Here is a 19720-nt window from a genome sequence, read left to right on the forward strand (position 1 = left end):
AGCTAGATACAAAAACAAAAGTCAGTCGCCTGCCTTGGACTCCAAATCAGTGGCTCTTTATTTCATACACTGATACACTGCAACAAACTGCAGCTGTTAAGGTTTACATGTAACAGTAGTACAAAGAAAACGCAGACAACAGCTGGAAGTACACGTGTTCCACCAATACTGCCGGCCAGTTTCTCTACCTAATATAATGCTATGTATATTGTCAAAGGAGCGGCTATCTTATGGTTGGATGCAAATGTCACCTGATGAGCTGGAATCCATTATAACGTAAGGTACAGATATATGAAACTGATCACACTATTCATACTATTACTGCAATACCACCTATCCTCCCCTTGATGTACATATCTGCTGTTTGGGCTGCTGCTTCCAAGCTTTCCAAGTTTTAGGCTGTGCTGATTATATTCTAACACTAGATGGCGACATCTCACTCCTTAATTTCCTATTCAGGGATGGCTCTGCTGTGGAGATTGTCGGCCTAAGCAAATCAACTGTGCGCTGGCTAAGGGACTTACATCAGCAGGGTGTATATCCATACAAAGGAGTCACAGTCCAGAGGGAAGGTGAGAAACCTCGAAAGATATTGCAGAATAACGTGACCACATGGAGCATTGTTTTACCTAGCTAGTTCTGTAATCGCGCAACTTTCATTTCTCATGCATGTAAGCAATTATGGATTTTAATCCATGGTCGCAGGCTGGAAAGGAAGAGCAGATTCAGTTCTCTTCAGCAGGATTTTCAACGGAATGATCCCCAGCCCGGTGGCTCGATGGTTAGCACTGGTGCCTCGCAGCACCACGGTCCATGGTTCTTATCCGACCAAGGACAACATCTGCATGGAGTATTGTATGTTTACAAAAGACACCAAAGAGATACCGATAGGGAACTTAGATTGTGAGGAATATGTCAGTGCTATAGAAATGAGTCAAATAAAACCATTATCTTGTCTTCACAATTGAACTTTACCATTTTTGTCTTCTTGTGTCTAATATAATCAGGAAAAGAGGTGCTGTATACCTTTAATGAGTGGAATCAGCACATACAAAATCACTTTGAAAGATATTTCTACGTCTCTGAGAACCCTTCTGATCCAAACGAACAACGTCCAGACCTGGTTCACAAGCGTGGAATTTATAAGGATAGCTATGGAGCCTCTAGTCCCTGGTGTGATTACCAGCTCCGGCCAAACTTCCCTATTGCCATGGTGGTGGTGAGTGTTTAGTAGGGCTTAGACTATTCTCTTAAGGCCTCATGCACACGACGGTCCGCAAAACGGGGTTCCGTTGTTCCGTGATCCGTGTCCGTTTTTTTTTTTCCGTGTGTCCTCCTTGATTTTTGGAGGATCACCAGACATGAAAAGTGCAAAAAAAAATCTAAGTCAAGTTTGCCTTGAAAATGATAGGAAAAAAACGGACACGGATCACGGACGCGGATGACAATCTTGTGTGCCTCTGTGTTTTTTCACGGACCCATTGACTTGAATGGGTCCGCGAACCGTTGTCCGTGAAAAAAATAGGACAGGTCATATTTTTTTCACGGACTGGAAACACGGATCACGGATGCGGATGACAAACGGTGCATTTTCCGAGTTTTCAACGGACCCGTTGAAAGTCAATGGGCCCGCAGAAAATCACGGAACAACGGACACGGAACACAACAACTGTCGTGTGCATGAGGCCTAATGGGGTTGACTGAGTTATGGAAAAAGAATATATAGCACTGTAAATCTGATGGTCAGCAATATATAAAGCTAAGCAAGTTTTAGGCAAAAACAATATCTATTTCCTGATTTCCCTGGTTCTCGTCTGGCCCTTTGTTTACTTGCTAAAACAACAATCTCCGCGCCTCCCCCTGCACTGCTATGGGAGTGAATACAAGTGCTGCCCTGAGTGACATGTCTGCCTGCTGGGAGACTCAGCAGCATGTTGTATGTGTAGGACTACAAGTCCTAGCTGTACAATGACACTGCTAATACACACAGGATCTTCCCCCTACCTGCAATGCTCTGCAGAACTTCTCTTTCAGCTCCTATGCCCAGCATTTGTCTCCTTACTGCCTGCAGCTACACAGTAAACACTTCAGCCCTGACTCTGTGCAGCTGAAGGGGTTAAGAATCTTGGAGAGAGCAATAAGCAGCAGCCGGCAGTGCAGGGGGCGTGGCCAGCACAGTGACGTCTGGTGTACAGTTCTCTCAGGCTTGTGCACGAACATTATCAGAGCAGGGAGAGAAGCTGACATCACAGGTCATGTGACCCTCAGTGAAATCTGAGAAACCAGCCACTGGAGATAAAGTGAGTTAGGGTCCATTCACACGTCCGCAATTTCGTTCCCAATTTTGCGGAACGGAATTGCGGACCCATTCATTTCTATTGTGCGGCCCCAATCCGGAATTGTGGACAAGAATAGGCATGTTCTATTAGTGCCGGCAAAGTGTGGTCCGCAAAATGCAGAACGCTGTCTGTGTTTTGAGGATCTGTGGATCTGCAAAACACACATGGATGTGTGAATGGAGCTTAATTGGAAAGCTGTTACATTTGCCTAGTTAGAAACATAGAAAGAACAAAAAAATGACTCGGACAACCCCTTTAAATGTACTTGTTCTCTTGATGAATCCACGGTTAGAAACGTTTCTCCCTCCTAAGGCCTCATGCACACGACAGTATTTTTTTGCGTTCCACAAAAAGCTGTTCCGTGATACGTTTCCGTTTTTGTTTCCGTGTGTCTTCCTTGATTTTTGGAGGATCACCGGACATGAAAAGTGAAAAAGTCAAGTTTGCCTTGTTACATGTGCACTTTGCAGCTGAAGGCATCTGTGTTGGTCCCATGTTCATATGTGCCCGCATTGCTAAGAAAAATTAGGTTTTTACATATGCAAATGATCTTCTAGGCGCAACGGGGGCGTTACCATTACACCTAGAGGCTCTGCTCTCTCTGCAACTTCCACGTCCTCTGCTCTTTAACAGGATCAGATGTGATGACATATACAGTGTCTGGCCCTGTCACTCAAAGTGCAGAGAAAACAGAGCCCCTAGGAGTAACGGCAACTCCCCCGTTGCTCCTAGAGGCTCATTTGCATATAATAAAACAATCATTTTTTCTCAGTAATGCGGGCACATATGAACATGGGACCAACACAGATGTCTTCAGCTGCCAAGCACACATGTAACAGGTCATCCCGTGTCATAGGTACAAATCTGCTGACAGATGCCCTATAAAGAGCAGTGGACCTTTCAGTATCTTACGTACACAGTACCTCTGGACCAGACACTGTGTAGGAATTAAATTGCTGCCCCTTACTCAGGATAAGTGGTGGTCCCAAAGATCAGATCTCTACTAATCAGACAATAAGTTTATGTCTAGTTGGTATGCCATTAGTGTTTTTTTGTGTTTAAAAGCCCCTTTAAATATCCAGCCATCTAAGGCCTCTTTCACACTTGCGTTGTTGGGATCCGGCATGCACTTCCGTTGCCGGAGGTGCCTGCCGGATCCGGAAAAACGCAAGTGTACTGAAAGCATTTGAAGACGGAACCGTCTTCCAAATGCTTTCAGTGTTACTATGGCACCCAGGACGCTATTAAGGTCCTGGTTGCCATAGTAGTAGTGGGGAGCGGGGGAGCGGTATACTTACAGTCCGTGCGGCTCCCGGGGCGCTCCAGAATGACGTCAGAGCGCCCCATGCGCATGGATGACGTGATCCATGCGATCACGTGATCCATGCGCTTGGGGCGCCCTGACGTCACTCTGGAGCGCCCGGGGAGCCGCACGGACGGTAAGTACACTGCTCCCCCGCTCCCCGCTACACTTTACCATGGCTGCCAGGACTTTAGCGTCCCAGCAGCCATGGTAACCACTCTGAAAAAGCTAAATGTCGGCTCCGGCAATGCGCCGAAACGACGTTTAGCTTAAGGCCGGATCCGGATCAATGCCTTCCAATGGGCATTAATTCCGGATCCGGCCTTGCGGCAAGTGTTCCGGATTTTTGGCCGGAGCAAAAAGCGCAGCATGCTGCGGTATTTTCTCCGGCCAAAAAACGTTCCGTTCCGGAACTGAAGACATCCTGATGCATCCTGAACGGATTTCTCTCCATTCCGAATGCATTAGGAGAATCCTGATCAGGATTCTTCCGGCATAGAGCCCCGACGACGGAACTCTATGCCGGAAGACAAGAACGCGGGTGTGAAAGAGCCCTTAACTGGGATGGCCTCTTTATAAGAATAGCACCCAAACCTCATTTGATGATTAGAGCTATCTTCAGTAGGCTGATCCCCCTCTGTGAGCAGCGTGTTTTTGGCATATGCCATTTTAGCCCTTTCTCATTAACTTCAATGGAAAACGTAGGTAAAATCCACTTGAAATAAATAACATGCCACTTCTGAAGCGTATTGGAAATCAGCAGTGGGGAAAAAAGACCATGGGCCGATGGTGGCATTTTCCCTACTGAATTAAAGGAGAAGCTGTTGTTGGCGTTTTGACTGCGGATTACGCTGCGGAAACAACACCATGGCTGGCAGCAATTGGCACAGACATGCCATCAGGTTTTATATAAAGGGGACCAAGGATCAGGGAACATGTAGCGTCACTTGGAAAATAATATTGTGAGCTTATTACATTTTTATTTATTCATTTTTATGAAGTTTGATCAGTGGACTCATGAACCAGAAACTCCTTTTATAACAAATCATGGATATTAATTCATGCTGCCATCCAAGCTGGATTGCCTATGTACCTAGCGTTCTGTCCTGATGAAAGATGATACATAGATTATCCTGGATATCGCACGACTGTAGTATTAAACTTGTTACCACATGTTACAGGCTCCGGAGCTCTTCACACCTTCCAATGCATGGAAAGCTCTTGAAGCTGTAGAGAAGAAATTGATGGGACCTTTAGGAATGAAAACGCTTGATCCAGAGTAAGTGGATGTCCAGGGATGGTGAAATAGATTTATTTTCTTTTATTACACGTGTTAATGAATAAAATGTATTTCAGTTTCTGCAACTATTGATACAAGTAATCAGGAGAAAGACTTGTAATAATAGTCATAAGTAAGTCCCGGCCAATGCATGAAATGGTCATATTTTAGAAGAAAACACATTTTATGCACCGGAAACTGACCTCACTTATGGAGCAAATAGCGGGCCGCAATACACAGGCATCGGCCGGGTGAATGCTGTGCTGCGGATGCGGAACCCATTGACTTGAATGAGTCAGTGATTCGCAAAATACGGCAAAAGAAAGGACATATGGATAGGATTTTTCTGCCATATGTGAAGGCAACCTTTCACAAAAAAAAGCGTCCTTGTTGCCCACAGCAACCAGTTGTAATGCTGCTTTAACTTTTCTAGTGCAAATGATCCATATGTAAGTGTTAACACTTTTAATCCTAATTTAATTGTGAGGGGTCATGCAGTGAGGAAAAAGTTGTGTCAAAGGGCTCAGAGTGGGTTAAATACAGGTGAAACTCGAAAAATTTGAATATCATGCAAAAGTCCATTTATTTCAGTAATGCAAATTAAAAGGAATTGCGTTAATGCAACTTAAAATTAGAATTTTGTGAAAAGGTTCAATATTCTAGACTCAAAGTGTCACACTCTAGTCAGCTAATTAATCCATATCCCCTGAGCAAAGGGTACCTGAGATTGTGACTTACGGTTTCATAAGCTATAAGCCCTAATCATCCAAATTATAACAAATAGAGGCTTGAAATATCTCGCTTTGCATGTAATGAGTCTATCTCATATGTGGGTTTCACCTTTTAAGTTGCATTACTGAAATAAATGAACTTTGCACCATATTCTAATTTTTCGAGTTTCACCTGTAGAAGAAACAAGACCTCACTGATCCACCAATGCTTCCATTTTGATGCTTAAGGTCCTGCTTAGGGATGAGCGAGTTTCTCAAAAATTTGATTCGGCCGGTTCGCTGATTTTTTAAAAAAAAACTTGGTTTGATCTGAATTTATTTGTGGCAAATAGCGTTAAAAAACGCAGTAACACGCATAGGGAGTCTGCTGGGGTAGTTGAACAATACTGTAAGTCAGTATGACATGCAGATGACAGGCGTCGCTCTCAGGATCACTGCACACTTCACTTATTTGGGCAGTTACGGGGCCAAAACTGACCAAATAACTCAAGTGTGAACTCAGCCTTACGGGTCAATGTTAGCCCCAAGAAGAAGCGCACTCCTTTTACACCGTCAGCAGCTGATTCCACATAGATGTCTGCAGAACCTGTTCTATTAAACGCTTATACAAGTAGAGCCCCCGACAGAGTGGAGAGGATGTCAGCAGTAAGGTTGTGTTGACGTCACTGATTATTTTTTCTTTCCTCTGATCCGTCAGAACAATAACCCCCAAAAAATGTATCCTGTCTGTGGAGCATCCGCCTTCACTTGGTCAGCATTTGGTCATTAATCCTTCAGTATTGCTAAAGCCAAAAAAAACAGGAGTGGATCCAAAACAGAGATGACACGTGAATGGAATATTTGCATGTCTTCTCTTTTTTGTACCCATTCTTCCTTTTAGCTACTGTAAAGGGGGACTATTAATCACCAATATTTATGCAAATATCAATAAATAATATTCATAAATGGGAGGAGCCATCTATTGATGACTCCGCCCATTTATACCTTTATATTATAATAATAATACAATACTTTGCCTTTACCTTACGCTAATCACTAAGCTAGCTGCATGCGCCTTACTAACCTAACGATCGCTAATAACCACACGTTACACAGATAGTTATACATAAAACACAGTATTTATTAACACCTAATACACTAAGCACGCAATACACTAACAATACAGCACTATATATACAGTACTAAACTACACTACACATTCCCAAATTCCACCCACAAACTAACTGTACCATACACACACAAGTATTAACAGCCCACCCACGTGGTTCTATTTATTATCCCTATGGGGTACGAAGAGGGTGAATCACACAATTGTGGCACTGCAGGGGTTAATAGCTGCAGGCCAAGGAACACAGGGTTCTGGGAAAGGCAGGGCAAGGGGTAACCCAGAAAGGGTTAACACCTGGTATGGTAGGGGTTAACAGGGATCAGGCAGTATAGGGGTTAATGCAGAGGTTAATGCTCTGCAGGGACAGGAAAGGGTTGCTCAGGCAGTGAAGGGGTTAACACATGGAATGCAGAGGTTAATGCTCTGCAGGGACAGGACAGGGTTGATGCCAAGCAGGGGATCAGGGAAGGAGTTAATACTCTGCAGGGACTTGCAGGGGTGTTTGGGCAGGGCAGGGGGACAGGGCACTAAAGGGGTTAATGGGGCAGTGCTACTTAGCCATCCAGCAGGACTCAGCACACTGCTCAATTCCCTCTCCTTCCTGTCTTCACTGAAGCAGATCGATTGCTCGGTCTTCCCCTCCTCTGGCCTGGTGGAGCTAATGCAGAGCAGCAAGTGAGTACTGCCTGCGTTCCTCTGTGTACTTTCAATGCCGGAAGCTCTCTCCTTCAGGAAGGGATGTCGGGGGTCCTGTGTCCTAGCGCAGCGCAGCCCGGGTGGCTGCCTGCGCTCTCTTCTATATCGGGGGGAGGCAATTGATTCCGCACTTCAGCGCTGGATGCGCTCACTTTCAGGGGGCGGTCCCCAACTCCAGAGCGCAGTGCCGATGGGTTATTTAAACCCCCCGGCGCTCGCTCCCGTTTTCCCGCTCTGCAGGCATGTGCATGCACACCTGCAGCCAGGTCCATGCACCGCACCAGCCCGCGCTCCCAGGCAGGGGGATCCTTTGATCCTCCCGCCTGTGGGGATATCGCACATCTCTCGGTCTCTCCCCACCCAGCAGGCATATTCCAGAGGGGAGGGGCATCCATTGGAGCTTCTGGGCAGTTTAACTGTATATATATACTTATAGATGCTTGGGGCACATCCACAAGTATATATATATATATATATGTGTATATATATATATATATATATATATATATACATATATATAAAACAGGGGGTCTGAATGGGCAGCAATAAGCCCACCTATACATATATTATATACATAGAGATGTATGCTGACAAGGGGGCATACATACATCTCTATGCTTACACATACTTGGGCCCATACACATGTATATATGAAAGGCATACATAATATACATGTGTATGGATGTATGGGGCACATGTATATACTAATATAAGGGACATAGATTATATATATACATATCTATCAGGGGCACATATATATTATAAGCGGGCTTATAAGGGGGCACAGCTTCCAGGGACCACATATTTCCCACAGGTGCCACCATGAGCCCCTGTGGGCCACTAAGGGCAGATGTGCCCAGATGCTGGGCACATCTGCGCACATCATCCTATAAAGTGACCATTAATGCATGCATAGATATCATACATGCATGCACGTGTTTGCATGCATATATGTATATATATTCATGTGTCTCAACCCTTCCTCAACAGCTACCAAATCATAAGCCAATTCTGATGCAAAATAGGGACCATGTCATGCAGGCCTTACAGCTGTTACATAGACAGGATCCGTTGTGCGTCTCATTTTTCCTTCCTTCTGACAGATCAGAAGAAGGGTCAAATAAATGATGTTGTCAGCCAGGCCGAAAGCCAAAATAGTGACCCAGTCATGAAGTGGGGAGGGTGTCGAACAGCATGAGAAGTCCACAGAGTGGCCCTATGACAGAGTGGAGGTGGCAGCAGCAGCATCAGGAGGACACAGAGTGGAAAGGTAACATGGTGTTGAGATAGAAGCAGCATCAGGAGACCACAGAGTGGCAAGGTGACATAGTGTGGAGGTGTCAGCAGCATCAGTAGACCACAGAGTGACCTGGTGACAGAGTGGGGAGGTGGGTGGCAAAACCAGTACCAGCTGAAGATGGTGGGTGAAAGAAGGAGCACTTGGCATCAGATGTGTGGCATCAGGCGGGTGGCAGCATAAGAATAGTAGCTGAGAAGAAACCGGTCTCTTTTGTTAAAGTGTTGGTGTGGCACCATGGATGATCTAGTCTGATTCATCAGGCATTGGTGGGTGGAAATCTGGCTGATCCATGCCTGATTTATCTTGATAAAGGTCAGTCTCTCCACATTTTGAGTGGACTGGCGAGTTTTTCTTAGGGTCACTATGGCCCCTGCCGCACTAAACACGTGCTCTGATGCCACACTACTGGCCGGGCAGGACAGCTTTTCCAGGGCAAACTCTGCCAGTTGCGGCCACTAATCTAGTTTGGCTGCCCAGTAGTCCAGTGGATCTTCAATGTGGGGTGGCAGGGTACTGTCTAAGTATGCCACCACCTGCTGGTTCGGTCCTGCTCCTGGTCTAGCTGCTTCTGCTGCTAGTAGTTTCTTCACTAGGCGGGTGAAGAAAGCTGCTCATCAGCAACTTTAGACTCAAGTTGCTGCGGATGGAGCTGGAACTGCTCCTACCTCTCCTCCCCCCACTCTGCCACAGCAGCCATGGCAGATGAACCTGAGCGCAGAGGGCCCCCGGTCAGACCTGCAAGAGAATGGACGATGGCGCAGATAGGCAGCGGATAACTGACTACATAGGATGTCTCTATAGTAGTTCAGTTTGTCCTCCCTCTCAGCGGGTGTAAAAAAGACCCCCATTTTGGACCGGTAGCGAGGGTCCAACAAGGTGGGGAGCCAAAAGTCATCCCTCTGCCGAATGTTGACAATTCGGCTGTCACTACGCAAACAAGTGAGCATGGATCGGGCCATTTGTGCAAGTGACTCTGAGGGACTCCCTGCCTCCATCTCCACTGCATACGGTGTGTTTGGATCCTCTGCCTCGTCTTCCTCATCGCCCTGTAGCTCCTCTGGCTGTTCCTGCTCCTCGTCTCCTGTCACCTGTGTATAAAAACCACAGATTTCGCTACACGTTGCTTGTGCTCCAATGTCCTCCTCCTCCTCCTCCAGTTCAGCCTCCACAATGCTCATGTGGCCATGAGATCTAGGCGCCACGTCTCCAGTCCCCCGACCAGCCAGATTTACCAGCATCTGTTCCAGTACATGTAGCAGTGGAATGACGTTATTTATCCCGTAGTCCTGGCGACTGACAAATAACGTGGCCTCATCAAAGGGCCTGAGCAAACAGCAGGTGTCACACATGAGCTGCCACTGGCTGACATCGAAGTTACACAGGGGAGTACTCCTGTCCATTTGGATCATCAAGAAATCGTTTATAGCCTTTCTCTGTTCGCATAGTCGATCCAACATATGTAGGGTGGAATTCCAACAGGTGGATACGTCGCATATCAGTCTTTGTTGGGGGATGCCGTTCTGCCGATGCAGCTCTGCAGCTCAAGGAGGGTGTGCTTTGCGGTGTACGAGTGGCTGAAGTGCAAGCAAAGTTTCCTGGCCATAGGATGTCTTGCAGACGGGTGGAAGACTTCAGGAACCACTTGACAACCAGATTGAACACGTGTGCCATGCAGGGCGCATGGCACAGCCCTCTTTGACGCAGCGCCGACACCATGTTCTTCCCGTTGTCGGTCACCATGGTTCCGATTATGAGTTGTCGCGGAGAAAGCCAGGATTTTATTTATTAATGAAGGACACGGAGCAGTTCCTCCCCTGTGTGACTCCGTTCGCCAAGGCAAACGAGGTGAAGAACAGTATGACACTGCCGTGCCCTGCACATGTGGTATGCACTGTGAATTGTCCCTGCAGTGGAGGCTGAGGACACGGTGGAAGATGAGGAGGCAGGACATTGCCGCAGGACCAACGGCATGAGAACGTGGAGGCGGAAGTGGCGTCACCTGGCCAAGTTGCTGGTGTGGCTGGGCAGGAACCACATTCACCCAGTGGGCCATAAATGACATGTATTGTTCCTGACCGTTACAGCTCCACACGTTGGCGTTGCTGTGCGCTTTTGCAGACACCGTCAAGCTCAAGGACTGGCTCACCTTCTGTTCTACATACGTGTGCAGGGCTGGTACTGCCTTTTTGGCAAAGAAATGACGGCTTGGGACTCTCCACCTCGGCTCAGCACAAGCCATCAGTTCTCTAAAAGGTGCAGAGTCCAGCACTTGGAAAGGGAGGGACTGCATCACCAGCAACTTCGCCTTGAGCACATTTAGCTTCTGCGCCGTTGGATGAGTGCTCGCATACTGTTGTCTCTTGGCAATCGCTTCGGTGATCGATTGCTGACGGAATGACTGACGAGTAGAAGGAGGAGCAGGAGCATCAGGACCAGCAGATGATGCGAAGGACAGACAGCTCCCTTCGGCTGAGGTGGTGGGGCCTTGACTGCCTGAAATCGGGTACGAGCCACTGGGTGATGCAGCGGTTGCTGCGGAAGGCTGGACCACCACATCGGAGCCACAGTTCTCCCAGGCCACTTTATGGTGACGCTGCATTTGTTGACACTGGTCGCGGTGCCAACATTGGCACCCTGGCCACGCTTCACCTTCTGCCCACAGATTCTACAAATGGCCATGTTCACCTCCTCCGACGGCTTAACAAAAAACTGCCAAGTACAGTCAGGTCCATAAATATTGGGACATCGACACAATTCTAACATGTTTGGCTCTATACACCACCACAATGGATTTGAAATTAAACGAACAAGATGTGCTTTAACTGCAGACTGTCAGCTTTAATTTGAGGGTATTTACATCGAAATCAAGTGAACGGTGTAGGAATTAAAACAGTTTGCATATGTGCCTCCCACTTGTTAAGGGACCAAAAGTAACGGGACAGAATAATAATCATAAATCAGACTTTCAATTTTTAATACTTGGTTGCAAATCCTTTGCAGTCAATTACAGCCTGAAGTCTGGAACGCATAGACATCACCAGACTCTGGGTTTCATCCCTGGTGATGCTCTGCCAGGCCTCTACTGCAACTGTCTTCAGTTCCTGCTTGTTCTTGGGGCATTTTCCCTTCAGTTTTGTCTTCAGCAAGTGAAATGCATGCTCAATCGGATTCAGGTCCGGTGATTGACTTGGCCATTGCATAACATTCCACTTCTTTCCCTTAAAAAACTCTTTGGTTGCTTTTGCAGTATGCTTTGGGTCATTGTCCATCTGCACTGTGAAGCACCGTCCAATGGGTTCTGAAGCATTTGGCTGAATATGAGCAGTAGGGGTGCACTGAAATGAAAATTCAGGATGCCCTTGACCGAAAACCGAAACCGAAACTGCCTTTTTGCCCAAATACTTTTAAAATACTTTTTTTTTAATGATTTTATTAATAATTCTTTTTCATGAATGAAATTCATCTGTGGGTGGCGCTGTTATGGAGAGGGGGATCTGTGGGTGGCGCTGTTATGGAGAGGGGGATCTGTGGGTGGCGCTGTTATGGAGAGGGGGATCTGTGGGTGGCGCTGTTATGGAGAGGGGGATCTGTGGGTGGCGCTGTTATGGAGAGGGGGATCTGTGGGTGGCGCTGTTATGGAGAGGGGGATCTGTGGGTGGCGCTGTTATGGAGAGGGGGATCTGTGGGTGGCGCTGTTATGGAGAGGGGGATCTGTGGGTGGCGCTGTTATGGAGAGGGGGATCTGTGGGTGGCGCTGTTATGGAGAGGGGGATCTGTGGGTGGCGCTGTTATGGAGAGGGGGATCTGTGGGTGGCGCTGTTATGGAGAGGGTAATCTGTGGGTGGCGCTGTTATGGAGAGGGGGATCTGTGGGTGGCTCTGTTATGGAGAGGGGGATCTGTGGGTGGCGCTGTTATGGAGAGGGTAATCTGTGGGTGGCGCTGTTATGGAGAGGGGGATCTGTGGGTGGCACTGTTATGGAGAGGGGGATCTGTGGGTGGCGCTGTTATGGAGAGGGGGATCTGTGGGTGGCGCTGTTATGGAGAGGGGGATCTGTGGGTGGCGCTGTTATGGAGAGGGGGATCTGTGGGTGGCGCTGTTATGGAGAGGGGGATATGTGCACTGTTATGGGCATAACAGTGCACAGATCCCTTTTCCCATAACAGTGCACAGATCCCTTTCCCCATAACAGTGCACAGATCCCTTTTCCCATAACAGTGCACAGATCCCTTTTCCCATAACAGTGCACAGATCCCTTTCCCCATAACAGTGCACAGATCCCCCCTCCCCATAGCAGTGCCATAGACCGATCCCCCTACCCATAACAGCCCCGGCCCTGCTGCTCACAGCAGACTAATCACTCACTGCATCTTTATTTTACCTTACAATCGTGACGCTCCGGTAACAACTCTGCAGGCAGAGCGGAGGGCGGCGTAACGTCACTTACTCACGTGACGCACCTGCTCCGCCCACTTTATGAATGAAGGAGGCGGAGCAGGCGCGTCACGTGAGTAAGTGACGTTACGCCGCCCTCCGCTCTGCCTGCAGAGTTGTTAGTTACTAGAGCCTCACGATTGTAAGGTAAAATAAAGATGCAGTGACAAAGTAAACCGCCCGCCCGGCGCCCGCCCGCAGATGGTGGGTGACAAATCCCACACCCCATATTTTCGGCCGATATGTAACAATATCGGCCGAAGTGGATTAGGTGCATTTTCGGCCGATATATTTTCGGCTGCCGAAATTTCGGTGCACCCCTAATGAGCAGATAATATTGCCCGAAACACTTCAGAATTCATCCTGCTGCTTTTGTCAGCAGTCACATCATCAATAAATACAAGAGAACCAGTTCCATTGGCAGCCATACATGCCCACGCCATGACACTACCACCACCATGCTTCACTGATGAGGTGGTATGCTTAGGATCATGAGCAGTTCCTTTCCTTCTCCATACTCTTCTCTTCCCATCACTCTGGTACAAGTTGATCTTGGTCTCATCTGTCCATAGGATGTTGTTCCAGAACTGTAAAGGCTTTTTTAGATGTCGTTTGGCAAACTCTAATCTGGCCTTCCTGTTTTTCAGGCTCACCAAGGGTTTACATCTTGTGGCGAACCCTCTGTATTCACTCTGGTGAAGTCTTCTCTTGATTGTTGACTTTGACACACATACACCTACCTCCTGGAGAGTGTTCTTGATCTGGCCAACTGTTGTGAAGGGTGTTTTCTTCACCAGGGAAAGAATTCTTCGGTCATCCACCACAGTTGTTTTCCGTGGTCTTCCGGGTCTTTTGGTGTTGCTGAGCTCACCGATGCGTTCCTTCTTTTTAAGAATGTTCCAAACAGTTGTTTTGGCCACGCCTAATGTTTTTGCTATCTATCTGATGGGTTTGTTTGTTTTTTTCAGCCTAATGATGGCTTGCTTCACTGATAGTGACAGCTCTTTGGATCTCATCTTGAGAGTTGACAGCAACAGATTCCAAATGCAAATAACACACTTGAAATGAACTCTGGACCTTTTATCTGCTCATTGTAATTGGGATAATGAGGAAATAACACACACCTGGCCATGGAACAGTTGAGAAGCCAATTGTCCCAATACTTTTGGTCCCTTAACAAGTGGGAGGCACATATGCAAACTGTTGTAATTCCTACACCCTTCACCTGATTTTGATGTAAATACCCTCAAATTAAAGCTGACAGTCTGCAGTTAAAGCACATCTTGTTTGTTTAATTTCAAATCCATTGTGGTAGTGTATAGAGCCAAAAATTTTAGAATTGTGTTGATGTCCCAATATTTATGGACTTGACTGTAGGTAATTTTACCCCCCAACACTCTGCATTGACTGACTGCTACCGCCGCTGCTTCCGTGAACCCCTGCACCAGTACTTTCCGGTCAGGTATGCTCCTGCCAAGTGGGTGGTCTACCCCGGGCACGTTTGGCTCCCACCTCCCACTACTGCCACCCTGCTGACTCCTGGCCACGCTAGCGACTTGCTGGCTCCACCGCTGCCTCACGGGCAAGCTGCCACCCTCTTCTCCCGATGATGATGAAGCCCCTAATTGACCCAGCTCCCAAGTGCAATCAGCTACATCATCATCATCGAGTACTGTCTGTACGTCACTGATGTCCTCCTCAACAGTCTCTGGGTCAGGACCGTTCTCAACACCAGCTCCCACGCCACTCTCCTCATCACTTCTTGCCCGCCTACCGGAGGAAGCAGCGGATTTCTCCTCCACATCTTGGCTGGGCAGTAGCTGCTGACTGTCCTCTAGTAGCTCGTCCTCGCTGTATAGTGGAGCTGAGCCCACAGCATATAATACTTCTCTGGCTGAGGGAACAGAAAAGAACAGAAGCAGGTTGAGGGCAGGTGAGGGCACAGGGCATGCTCTTGGGCCATGCCAACTAAGTGTTGTGTCTGACGAACCCACCGACTCTTGGCTGGGGGTGTCTGATGTCACTTGGGATGAAGTGGATGACTGAGTCAACCATTCAAGAACCGCTGGGTTGCTGGTCAAGACACGACCGCTAGATGACACCGGGAGCTCAGGCCTCTCGCTGCCATTCCTGCTGCCACGCCCCCTTACTCTGCTGCGACCTGTGCCTGCACCAGAAACATTTAGGCCTCTGCCACTGCCCTGTGCAGGGCCTGGCACTTCTCTGTCTGACATACTGTTAGATCAAATAAATAAAAATGGAAATAAAACACCCCAAAACAGTCTTTAATTTTCTCACTTCACCACACTACGGCTAATAAGCCCTTTTTTCCCACTAATACACACTAAAAAGGGTGGCCTGACCGGCATGGAGTGAGGACGCAGGTCGCTTCAGCTCCGGTATAATCCTGTTGGTATCCTGACCATCCGCTCTGGTGGAACCTAATTTCTGATCAAAAGACCCTCAGTGAGTCCCTGTGCTTGACCCCCCTAAAGCTCGCCTGTCTCTGGGCCCTGCGGCTGCTGCCGGACGCCACCTTGGAGCCGGGCCTTCTCCCCAGAGGACATCCTTACCAGCTGGCTGGTGCTATCGGTGGCGGTGCCGGTGAAAAACGGTATCCCGCTATACTCACCTGCACCGGAGGTCGAGCGGAGCTTGTGGACTTACTCCAGTGTCTTGGACTTACCTCTCTTCCCGACCGGACGGTGGTTCCTGCACGCTTGGAGCTGCGGGCGCCATCTTGGCTGTTGCTCTGAAGACGACCGCACTTCTCCCTCTGAGGCCTGCGCTCCAGGTAAAGAACTTTCTCCTCTCCTGCATTGCTAAGGACACTTTCCTGGGGCGGTGTGTCGCTGGTTGGGGACACTGAAACTCCGTTTGCCGCAGTATAAAGGGACCGGGCACATGTATTAGGCCACAGCCGCACTTGCTGAAGCGCTTCCTATTTATTATCAAGTGTGGTGCTTGCAGGAGGTTTTATGGGCCGCAAAACGGGCACTTCAGGGCCTGCTATCCCTCCTAAGTTGATGCTCGACAACATGAGCCAAACAGACTGCCAAGAAGCTGGGGCCTCTACTCCACGTACAGAGGTGGACCTTGCCAAAGTTATGGCGGCCATTACTAACTGCCAAACGACACTCACGGTCAAAATTGACCATGTACAGGCCGACCTAACTCTCCTCAGACATGACATTGATAAGATTCGGGAGAGAACAACAGAGGTGGAGAGAAGGCTGGGAGAGGTGGAGGATACTGTTCAACGTGAGGATTCGGTGGTCCGGGCTCTCCAAAATCAGGTTAAAACTCTGGCAGCAAAAGTGGAGGATGCCGAAAATCGAAATAGGAGAAATAACATTAGGATTATGGGCTTACCAGAGAGGGCAGAGGGTCCATCCCCTGAGGAATTTACGGAGCGCCTTATCAAACAAATCCTGAGCCCAATTACCCTATCAGGGACTTTTGCAGTGGAGCGGGCGCACAGGATACCTACTCGTCCTCTGCCTCCTGGAGCCCCGTCGCGCCCTTTTATCTTTAAAGTGCTCAACTATAGAGACCGGGATGTTATACTGGCAACGGCCCGTCGTATGAAAGACATTTATTTTGATAATGTCCGGATCTCCTTCTACCCGGACTTCTCCACAGAGGTGCAGAAACAACGCAGGCAATTCACAGCAGTGAGAGTTCGGTTGCGGGAGAAGGGCCTCGTCTACGCCATGATGTATCCCGCGCGTCTCAGAGTCCAGGATGGAGAAGTAGTGAAATTCTTCGCCACGCCAGAGGAGGCGTCTGACTGGTTGGACCACAGGGGCTGAGTAAATTGGGACTTGTGTACTGAGAGTCTTATTTCATGTTCAGGATGGTCACTTTATATGTGGGAGCTGAGGGTGCTATAGTTAGATTGTCCTACTGCCTAGGTTCAGTTCTTAGTTTTACCTAGAGTGGTGGGCGGCAGCACGGGCCTCCCGTTCAGACCTACTAGAGAGGAGATTGAGTATGGGGTATTCAGGCTTGGATAGGTTGGGGATATCTGGGCAGGGTGGGGGGAGTTGCCCGCAGTTCTGGGCATGTTGGGATGGTTTTACTGCATTCCTGAAGAATGAGTGTGACTGTGTGTATGTATGGTTTGGGTGGTGCGTTTTCCTTGTGGGATATAACTTTGACTCTCCACCATAATGGCAATCTGTCGGTTTGTCTCCTGGAATGTCAGGGGACTAAATGATAAAATTAAAAGATCCCTTGTCTTCAATTTTGTAAAGAAACATAACCCTGATTTATTGATATTGCAGGAGACACATCTGCAGGGGCGGAAATTGCTGGCACTGAAGAGACCTTGGGTGGGAGCAGCCTACCATGCGGTATACAGTTCTAGAGCGAGAGGTGTGTCAATTCTGGTGGCGAAAGCCCTTCCCTTCCGTTCTTATTCAGTTCAGACTGACATGATGGGGCGTTTTGTGATCCTTCATGCTGCAATCAGAGGCATTGATTATCTTGTGATAGGGGTGTATGTCCCCCCCCCTTTTCAGAGGGATGTGTTGGATGAAATTATGAAACGGGTTGCAGCGTTACCTCCGGTGCCTCTGATTGTGCTTGGGGACTATAATGCGGTGCTTGACCGCTCGATGGATAGGCTTCGCCCAGGAGGGACACATACGGACGCATTGAATTCCTGGGCAGAGGTTTTTGCCCTAACAGAGGGCTGGAGGTATATGCACCCTGACCTTCGGCAATACTCTTGTTATTCAGCTTCCTATGCAGCGCTCTCCCGGATTGATTTAGTATTTCTTAGTAGGGAGCTGCTGTCCTCGCTGGTAGCCACGGAATATTTGCCGAGAGGCATTTCTGACCACGCCCCCCTGCTGGTGATTCTGAGACAGCCACTTGCGCCTGCAGAAAGGGTATGGAGACTTAATAGCAAATGGCTTGAGGTGTTGCCGGTGAGTTGGGCCGCACAGCAGGGGATGAAGGAGTATTGGGAACTTAATGAGGGCTCTACTAATCCTCTGGTGGAGTGGGAGGCTTTTAAAGCTGTGGTACGTGGTACGTTGATTCAGGCAATTGCATCATACAGGAAAGAGCTGAATGCCACTAGAGTTAAACTAGAAAACGAGGTAGTTGGGAAGGAGCAAGCCTTTATCACAGACCCAAATAGTGTGAACCGTAGTTTATGGGATGAGGCTCAGAGGAAACTTAACTTGCATCTCACTGAGTATACCCAGAAGAAATTGCTGTTCCAGAGGCGCCTAGTTTTTGCAGATGGTGACAAAAATGGGAGTGCCTTAGCTTTCCTGGCTAGGACCGAGGTGCCACAAACGGTAGTTCCACACATTACCGGCGGGGATGGCTTGAAGGTATATCAACCGGCAGATATTTGTGAACAGTTTGCTCAGTTCTATACTGACCTATACAGTTCTAAATCCACTTCCTCCCCAGAGGAGATTCGTTCGTTCCTTCAATCCATCCCTCTTACTCCTTTGGCTGCGGCTGACAGTAGTTATCTAGGGAGGGCTATTGATGATGGGGAGATCAGAGCAGCAATTGAGGACATGGCGCCTGGGAAGTCACCTGGTCCGGACGGCTTCCCGGTTGAATGGTACAGGTTGGATGTTGCACTACAATCTGCACGTTTACTCAGGCTATTTGATTATGCATGTGAGTCCGGGAAGTTGCCTTCTTCCTTTGGGGAGGCGACCATCGTGGTAATTCACAAAGTTGGGAAGCCTCCGGATCAGTGTGCTTCATACAGGCCGATTTCCCTTCTAAACACGGATGCCAAGATCTTGGCCAAAGTAATGGCTAGGCGTCTGGGTGAGGTAATATTGTCCATTATTGACCCAGATCAATCTGGGTTTATGCCCGGGAAGACGACTGACATAAATCTTAGGAGATTATTCACCAACTTGCAGGTCAGGCATGATAATGCGGGTTCTAGAGTCTTGGCAGCCCTAGATAACGAAAAGGCCTTTGACTCAGTGGAGTGGCATTTTATTTGGGAGACAATGTTACGCTTTGGGTTCCCTCCCTCCTTTATTAAATGGGTCAAATTGTTATATCAGGCACCTATAGCGAGGATTAGGGTGAATGGAGTCACGTCCAGGCCCTTCCGGCTGTACAGGGGCACTAGGCAGGGGTGTCCTCTGTCCCCTTTGTTGTTCGCCCTGATAATGGAACCGTTCACACAGCTGATTAACAATAGCTCTCTGATAGAGGGGTGGACGATAGCCGGGATTCAGGAGAAGGTATCACTCTATGCGGATGACCTGTTAGTTTACTTGGCTGACCCTGGCCCTTCCTTAGAGACTCTGCTAGATGTGGTGAATGGATATGGGGGATACTCGGGACTACGGGTAAACTGGACCAAGTCTAGTTTATGTATTATAGACGTGGATGAACCTGTGGACATTTCCCCGGTGTCACCTCTGAAGGTGGTGGAAAGTTTTCTTTACCTAGGAATACATATCCATAGGGACCCTAGGCAGTTCTGTCAATTGAATCTGAGGCCCACTATGGAATATGTCACGCGCAAGCTGGAAG

At 48.2% G+C, this 19720-nt stretch overlaps 1 protein-coding gene across 4 annotated transcripts in view; it reads left to right on the top strand.

Moving 5' to 3' along the window:
• AGL (amylo-alpha-1, 6-glucosidase, 4-alpha-glucanotransferase) overlaps positions 1 to 19720 on the top strand; it is a 141947-nt gene that overhangs the window by 115394 nt on the left and 6833 nt on the right. For all 4 annotated transcript variants that reach the window (XM_040407326.1, XM_040407323.1, XM_040407327.1 and 1 more), the window contains exons 29-31: positions 460 to 572; positions 1008 to 1219; positions 4824 to 4921. In XM_040407326.1, the coding sequence (XP_040263260.1) occupies positions 460 to 572; positions 1008 to 1219; positions 4824 to 4921 (423 nt within the window). The remainder of the gene's footprint in view (positions 1 to 459; positions 573 to 1007; positions 1220 to 4823; positions 4922 to 19720) is intronic.

This window comes from Bufo bufo, chromosome 9 (genome assembly GCF_905171765.1).
Source record: "Bufo bufo chromosome 9, aBufBuf1.1, whole genome shotgun sequence".
NCBI lineage: Eukaryota > Metazoa > Chordata > Amphibia > Anura > Bufonidae > Bufo > Bufo bufo.